We start from the raw sequence: 8261 nt of genomic DNA, 5'->3' as shown, positions 1-8261 counted from the left end.
CAGACTACCAACACTTCTGAGTGGATTTTACTGTAATTCTTGCAGAATCCCTTAGACCTTGCATAATGGAATTTTTTTGGGTCACCAAATCTTGTTTCCTAATTATAGGAATGATAAGAAAAGAAAAAAGAAAAAAAACGAGATATAATATAAAAACACTCACTTATTCTGGCATTTTTTGCTTTTAGAAACCTGGGATAACCCACTCGTTCCCATTTGGTTTGCAAAGGTGTGCTCTGTTTTAACCTTGAAGTCAGAGCTTCTTTTCCCCTCCTGTTCTCCTTCCCCGGCTCCTCTCCCATCTGCTTCTACATCCCCCTCGCCGGGGAATTAATCACCCCCTCCCGCCCCCGCTCTCAGTTTTGTTCCCCCCTCCGGGAGCAGAGGCGATCGGGACGAACGAAGACTTCGCCACCGCGATCACCCCCGCGATCACCCCCGCGATCACCCCCGCGATCACCCCCGCGATCATCCCCGCGACGCCCCCATCCACCCTCCGCCCCGCACGGCAGCGGGCGGGCTGCGGGCCCCGGCCGGGAGGGGAGCGCGGGGCGGAGCGCGGGGCAGCGGGCGGGGCGGGAGTGGGCGCGGCGGGAGCGGTGCCTGTTGCCCCGAGAGAGTTAACGGTGCGGGGAAAGTCGCTCCTCCGCCCGTGCCGGGCGCCTGGCAACCGGGGCGCCGCGCATGTGGGACCGCCGGGGGCCGCCGCCCCCCCGCCGGGCCCTGCGCCCCCCTCCCCGCCCCGGACGAGGCGCTTAACGTGCCCAGGCGTGAAGTATGGCATGCAAAGATGGTTTCTGCCAAGGAGCCAGCCATCGCCATGTCCTCGGGTCTCTCCATCGCCCTCCTGCACTGCCTGTGCCTGGCGACGTGGTGAGTACCCCGGCGGCGGCGCCGGGGGGCCCCGGGCGGCCGGTCCCGGTGCCGCTGTCCCCCGCGGGCTCCCGGCGGCTCCGCTCACCCGCTCCCTCTTTGCCTCGCAGTCTCACCGGGCCGCCCGGGCAGAGCAAAAAAGAGGAGAAATTGTGGCCGGAGAATTTCACCAGTATCCTGAACAGCCTCCTGGATGGCTATGACAACCGGCTGCGACCGGGATTCGGGGGTACGGTGGCGGCGCGGTGACGGCGGCGGGCAGGGGGTCGCTGGGCAGGGGCGGGGGACGCAGCGGTCACCGCTCGTCCGACCCGTTACTGACCGAAAACGTGGGGGTGTGTCCCCACTCCCCGCCCCGGGGTTTGAGCTCTCCGGGAAGGGCCGGCAGCGAGGCAGCTCCTGGCCCCGAAAGCGCCGGGGGTGCTGCGCAGTCCCGGCTGTGGGGGCCCCGCTGGGGCGGTCCCGGGCTCATCCCCCGCTTCGCTGCTCTGCCCACATCCCGGGCTCGGGCTGCTGCGCTGGAGGAAAAATAAACCCTGAAGGCAGTGTGCGTTGGCTTCATGGGGATGGAGGGTCCTGTCTAGCATCCAGATTCTTCTTGACAGTTTTTGACCTGTAAATGCCGCGGTCGGGTCCTAATAGAAACAAGTGTACTTTTAACCAGCTTAAGAGGTTAGGTCTTCGATGGGTTCTGTTCCAGTAGTTAGGGAAAACCAGAGCTCGGGTGCCTGAGCACACCAGTTTTTTACCACAGGTGCTGAAATTCCAGCTTTGGTTTAGAAGTGGTAGATTTAATTGCTGTATAGGAATTAGATGTGGAGGAGTTTCAAATTTGCCTTCACCTGTGATCTGCATGTGGGGGTTTGGGGCCTCTGATACCCCAGGCTGTTAAGACGCAGTTTTGTGATGCTGAAGAGGCAGCCAGACTTGCTATTCTTTATTGATTTTAATGTTTCTGTGTAGGGACTTGGAACCAAAAATCATTAAAATCCGGGCAAAATAAAAAAATATTTTGTAATCTGAAATGAAGATATTAAAAACATAAATTTAAAAGTAGGAAAAAAAAGATTTATAAAGAAATGCTACAGCCCTTCTTATAATGCACAAATCTGTAACAAGGGTATTATAGGCTGCTTCCTATGCAAGATTGAATGAGATCCTTGCGTAGGTTTATGTTGCGAAATACTTTCTTCCTCCTCTGAAAGTACCTTCTTCATACACGTGATCCATCTACACTGACATGTATACCAACACATTCCCCACATGCCACATACAGTGCTCACATGTATGATCGTGGTTGTTAGAGGACAACACCTGGCACCGTTGATCACTCTTTTATTATTTTGAGTGTATTGAATAAGCGAGGCCTTCTGAAGTTAGCTTACACATTAAGTGAGAAGGAAGCTAAATTTGTTAACACCCAGAGAAATCATTGGGAACTGATAGCCTTTTGCAGTTTAGTCTTTGCGGAGAGGTTACAGACACTTCTGCACGTGTACAAGAGATGTGCTATGTTTGGCATCATTTTAGGTTGAATGCCAACTAATTAGTCATCTAGCAAAGATGCTTTATGGGCATTATCAGATTTCCAAAATTAAACAACTACTAAATATGTAATATATGTTGATTTTCATTTTAATACAGTTGTCCTTTGCAGAATATTTTGCAAGAGTAGAACTTCTTCCCCTGTAAGTATTGGAGACTTTCAGCAAAATGGAATCAAGGAGAAAAAGTTCATTGTATCTTCTTGAGCTTTCATATTGGCAGTATTAAAATAAATGAGAGAGGGAGGAAAAAAACTCTCAGATTTCAGCTTGGGGAAAACACTTCTGGGTGAATATTTCAGAAAATGGATATCGTACTGCTTCTTTCTTCTTCCTTCTTTATAACCATTTGTATGATTTAAACAACTCATCTTTGAGTTTTGAACTTTTAAGTAAAACATGGGTGAAAAATACTTTGTTTTTGAAAATGATGCTTGCCTCCTTAGCTCCTTACAGTGAAAATTATCTTCACCTGATTTGAGGAACAACTTTGGAAAAAAACCCTCAACAAAACCAAGGAAAGAAAGAAATTTCTGCAATTGATCAAATTCTATTTTTTGACATTACTCAGAGTAATAACTATGGCTTAGTTATTGAAATATAGAATATCAAAATCAACTTTTCCCTATATTTTGGGGTTTTTGTGCTGATAAATCTTTATGATAAATGGGATTTATATCTTAAAAGTGGGTCACTCGCTAGTTTATAGCATAGGTAGCAAACAAAATGTCATAGGGGATGGGAATATTTAGAGATGGAAAGTATAGTAGAATACTTACTTTTGTTTTCTTCTTGAAGCTGATTTACTGTCTAGTTTTCACATGGCCTGAAATGAAATGGAGGTTTTATTTTAAGAACAAAAGGCATCACAGAGGTCTGACTGATGCTGATTTTAAACTTCAAATTAATGAAAATATTTCTAATTCTGGTGCAAATTATCTTTAAAATCAGACTTGGGGAAGTAGCCATATTCTGAATTTTGCTGGTATATTCCATAGTTATCACAAATAACAATGGATTAAGATTCTTCGCGTGCAGAGTGAGTAGAATATGTTTGATTTTGGAGATTTCCAAAAACTGGATCAAAATTCTCCGTGGTAGTTATGGAGGAGAAGTTAAATTTCTTGAGCATGCTTACAAATGTGGAAGTTGTCTCCTAGAAGAGTGGGGAATCTCAGTGGAGTATATGGAAGCTTGTCTTGGTGGTGCTTATATGGGAGCATGGCGTATGTTGAGGGTTAATATAAGAATGAAGTTCTCCATGTCATTGAATTAACACCTTTCATTAAAAATTCACTTTATGAATGTCAGAAACCTAAAAAGTTGTTGTCACTTACTACCAAACCTCACAGTGCTTAGTGTAATAGACACTAAGGGTTTATGAGAAAGCTTATTAAAGATCATTTAAGTGAAAGTTCTCATTAAGTTGGGGAGGGAGGGAATCTAAAGATGCAAGACAGAAGCAAAGAAATGTCACCTAGAAATTTAATGAAACAAAGCAGAATAGGCAGTTTTGTGTAGGAAAGAAAAAAAACCTCAGAGCTGCTGTCAGGAAGACTTTAAATGCATAAGAGTTTTGAATTTTAGTAGAGGGAAGGTATTTAGGGACTAATGAATAAAGTAATGCTGTTGGCTGTTTGAAAATAGTGTGATGGAAATGAAGTCAGTTCATTCCCTGACCTGCATGCTTGGTTATATCATTGTCTGGAATTGCAGCGTTCAATTTGTAATCTAAGTGGGTCTCCTGGTCAAAACCACTCTATAAAAACAGGGATTTTACAGAAGCCGCTTGTGGTGTCCTCAATTAAAAGCATTATCTGCTGGAAAACTTCAAGAGTACTAGCACAGTACTATTTTGATTCAGCCGTAAAAGTTTGAAGTAAAAGCATTTCCAGTTAAACCCTGTCTCCAGTTTTCATCTGCTTTTAAAAATTTTGTGTATGGCATGAAGGAAAACTATAGAAAGTTAAAAAAGTTGGATTTGCTCTGAAAATCACCTTGCTACCTTTTTGGTGATTAGTTTCAAAGTGACAGTAGAATTCCAAAGTCTTTGAAAGGAGCGTTATTCACTTGAAGTAAAAGGCCTGAGTCTGATTTGCTATTTTAAACTCATGCCTGGTTTCAGACTGTACTTGAGCAACTCTTGACATAAGCAAGAGCCTGCAAGAGCCCATTCAAACCTGTATTGGATTGTAACTTTAAAAAATGTAATGGTGTCTTTGAAACTTTCATGATACAGTATCTCATCACACTTAAGCCAGGATTTAGGGAAGTAGGAAGGAAAAGAGAGACTGAAGCTGATGAGGGCAGCATCACTGCATGCTGCCATGTATCTGCTCATTTTAATGAATTGTGCCTTTTAGAGAACATCTCATCTCTGGTGTCTTGCCTTTAATGGCCAAGTGTGTGGCCAGACCAAAGAAAGATGGTGATGTGTGACTTGCCTCCTGCCCAAGGGTCTTAGATTGACTGACTGTGAAACCTGCTAACCACAAGCTGCTGGTGTTGCCCACAGTGTGGTACTGGCTCATTGTGGTGTGATTGCCCATCAGTCAGTGGAAGCTGAAGCCCTTTCCCTTCCTGAGTTCTGTTTGGTTGTGTGAGGTAGAGTCTGGCATGAGCTTTGAGTCTCACTATCAGCTACTGAAATGGTGTTAGCTCTGTGGCTTTCTCTTTGAAAACTGCCACATAGACTGACTCATGAGTAGAAGGAACAGGACTGTGTGCATTCATTTCCCTTTTTATTTCCTTTCTCTTTTCATATTCTTTCTCATGATCTCATACCTGGGAAAATGCACCTGAGTACTTGGTGGAATTAAATATATTGGTTATTGTCTCCCATAGGAAGGGTAGGAGAGGGCTTCTCAGCCCTGTCTAGGCTGTGTGATGTTCAGCTGATGAACAGCATTTCTGAAGAGTTTCATTTCCTGTCAATGCAGGACTTTAATCAGAAAATAAACACAGAATACACTTGAAGAGCAAAGACAATTTTCTGGTTTTAGAGAAAATAAAAATATCTACATGATTATCTGCCCTTACTAGGAACTCACGTGTTCCTTCAAGGTTCCATTGCTCAGCATAATAGATATTGTAATTTATTTTTGTTTTTTAGATTGCAAATGGACTTGAAGTGAGCATTGTAAAGTGAAGCTGGTCATTTTTTTTTTCAGGCAGTTGTCCAGTCTTCCTCAGCTGGTGAGAGTAGATGACTCAAAGCTTAACAGGATATGGTGTTAGATACCTGTAGGTGATGGATTTGAATTTGGCCCAGGTTAGTAATCCTTGAAGTCATTACCATCTGTCTGTTGTTCAGTGATCTGTATAAAATTAGCTGATATTCATAGTCCAGTTCTTAGTAGACAGGTGTACACATCATGAAAACTGGCACCAGTATCAAGCTTATTGGCTGTCTCAGCAGAGATGATCTGCTGATAAACAGGCAAAAAATCAGTAATCTCTTAATTTCTGGAGGTATTTTTTCCCCTTTTCAGGTTCAGACATGCTGATGGATAAACGTACATAGAGACAAGGGTTATTGTGTGCTCCCGTGTTTTTTGTGTTGTCTTTTGGTAGAGAATGTAGCCCAGGTTTTTGAATTCTACTTTAATTTTTTAAAAATGCCCTACCTACTTGTTCTGGCTTCTGAATAGAATTCTTACTTATAGCAGGTGTCCTCAACTGTTCTCTGATAAAATGAAACAAGAGAACATGCTTCATATGATGGCTTTTTCTTTTCTTTTTTTTTTTTTTTCACTTCATTTAAAAAATGTCAACCCAATTCAGGAAGCAAGAATTTGGAAAGAGAAAGCACCAAATCTTTCACATGTAGTTATATTTAAAAAAAATCTGTAGCAACTACTTTTTTTTTAATGTAGCTGTAGGAACTGATGTAATACAATTTTATGTGGTTTATGTATCCTGGGACTGATCTCATAATAGCAGCAATAACTGCACTTAGCATTTAAATTGTACTTTGCATGCTGAAACCTTTGTACAGACTTGTTTGTTAATGTTCCCGTTTAGTTGTGTGATTTTTGATGGCAAAATTTGCAATACACAGAAAGCCTGTGCAGGATTTGACTGTTTACATACAGTGGAGATCTCTGCAGTGACAGTTGCCTATGGAGACGCGGCACTAATGGAGCCCAAAGTCTTTCCTTGGAAGCTGTGCTGCAGTTCAACCCATATGTTGACATAAAATGCATGGGAGAGCTGTCTTATGTTCATCTTCACAGGGCTAGGGCCCGGCATCGCTTCTTCAGCCCACATGTAACATCTATACCACTGAACTATTCTGGCTTTTTGCAGGGGTTGCTTTTAATCCTGCTTGAGCTTCTTTAAAGTGTATTATCTTGCAAGCAGTGATTCAGACTTAACTGTTCCCACTGCAGTGTGTAGGACTCTCCTCCTATTTCATTGACATAAAAATACACAACGGTATGTTATAAATAGTTCTTCAGCATTCCTAAAGATTTATGGTGGATAGATACTTAACATCCATTGAGGGATAAGCCCAAATGGTCACATTCAAAGTTAATTGGCCTTCTTACAACTCACTGCATTTTATTGCCAGTAATAGGGTGTTAGGGATTCTGATAGGATCTTCTGCTTGCAGAACCTGAGCTGATTTAGTGGTGCAACACATTTATTTTGGAGGACTGTTTAAATCACCAGTAAAAGTAGGTTAGGTGACTACAGATCACCTCCTCGTTGACAGGAATTCCCACTATTAATAATAGTTTAAAAAAGAAGCAGCAGCATGACTCACTATTTATACCCCCACTATTGTTACCAACTGGAGTTACGTTTTCTTCTAGAACAAGAAGAATAAGAGAGAGTTATTGGTGTCGCCATAGATACTCCTGGGTTGGCATTAAGTACTGGGACATGCTAGAAAATCCAAGATTTGTCATTTTATTACTGTTAAGGCCAATGTAGGTGGAAGATGTGGAGCATGAAACGGCTGCAATTGGAGAGAAAGCATTAGGGAGATAATCAGCTTCACTGTCTCTTGCTGCTGTATTTGCTCCTACCAGACATTGAAATGTTTGGCAAAGGTTTTGGCTGCAAAGCAAGGATTTGTATGTCAGTACTAGCTGGATAACTGTTAGGATGCCTAAAATATTTCTAGATACTCATTCATCTGCCATTTTTCTAGTGGACTATAATGTGATTTTAACATTTGTTTTGTCACTCTTCTGCCATCATGTTGGGCAAGCAACCAAAAGTAAACATTATTTTGTGGCCTCATTATTGTCTGAGAGTTTCTGATTCCTTCTTTCTCATGGGTCATAATAATAAATGTTTGAGAACAGAATAACAGTTACTGAAGAGTGAACTCAAGCATAGTTTTAGTCCTGTGCTGCTGCTATAGTATTTCTAATAGCATTAAGTCATAGGCTTGAAGATTTGGAGGTTAGCTTCTTGGTCTTAACTTTCCCCTTCTTTCTGAGAAACTCCAAAAAACAAATCTGCAAAAAGGCTCTAAACACTGATTCCTGAGAAGCTGTAATCGTTTAATGAAACAGAAGAAATCAGTGTCTGAGGAGAAGCAGCTTGTGCCTCTGGGAAAAATCTGTCCCTTTGCTCAAGTTGGTATGGCTAGAAAATTACAGTGTTCTATGAGCTAAAGAAAAGAATATACCATCAGAAGAAAAGCAGTTAAAGGTTGGGGGTTTGTTTCAGGTCTATTCCTATTTAGTTTCTTAGAACTAACAAGTAAAGCAGTTCCTGAAAGGAATTCAGGGACTAGTCTCTGTTACTCAATAATAAAAGAATACTGAATATTGCTCTCAGTTCCTGAAAGGGATTCTAGCAGGAACTGCACTCAATATTCTTCATTCT

At 42.4% G+C, this 8261-nt stretch overlaps 1 protein-coding gene across 8 annotated transcripts in view; it reads left to right on the top strand.

Moving 5' to 3' along the window:
- Window positions 1-638: 638 nt before the first annotated feature.
- GABRA4 (gamma-aminobutyric acid type A receptor subunit alpha4) overlaps window positions 639-8261 on the top strand; it is a 119244-nt gene continuing 111621 nt past the window's right edge. For 5 of the 8 annotated variants that reach the window (XM_039384941.1, XM_039384939.1, XM_039384937.1 and 2 more), the window contains exons 1-2: window positions 653-873; window positions 984-1102. In XM_039384941.1, coding sequence (XP_039240875.1) covers window positions 791-873; window positions 984-1102 — 202 coding nt within the window. In that variant the 5' untranslated portion in view covers window positions 653-790. Of the gene's footprint in view, window positions 874-983; window positions 1103-5587; window positions 5689-8261 lie in introns of those variants that run through there. The other 3 variants (XM_027717735.2, XM_039384952.1, XM_039384950.1) reach the window with 3 other exon arrangements.

Source organism: Pipra filicauda, unplaced genomic scaffold (assembly GCF_003945595.2).
Source record: "Pipra filicauda isolate LSUMZ 115617 unplaced genomic scaffold, ASM394559v2 scaffold116_size3395265_pilon, whole genome shotgun sequence".
Classification (NCBI taxonomy): domain Eukaryota; kingdom Metazoa; phylum Chordata; class Aves; order Passeriformes; family Pipridae; genus Pipra; species Pipra filicauda.
Note: the sequence above shows the minus strand (reverse complement) of the source record. Positions and strands in the feature narration are given on the sequence as shown.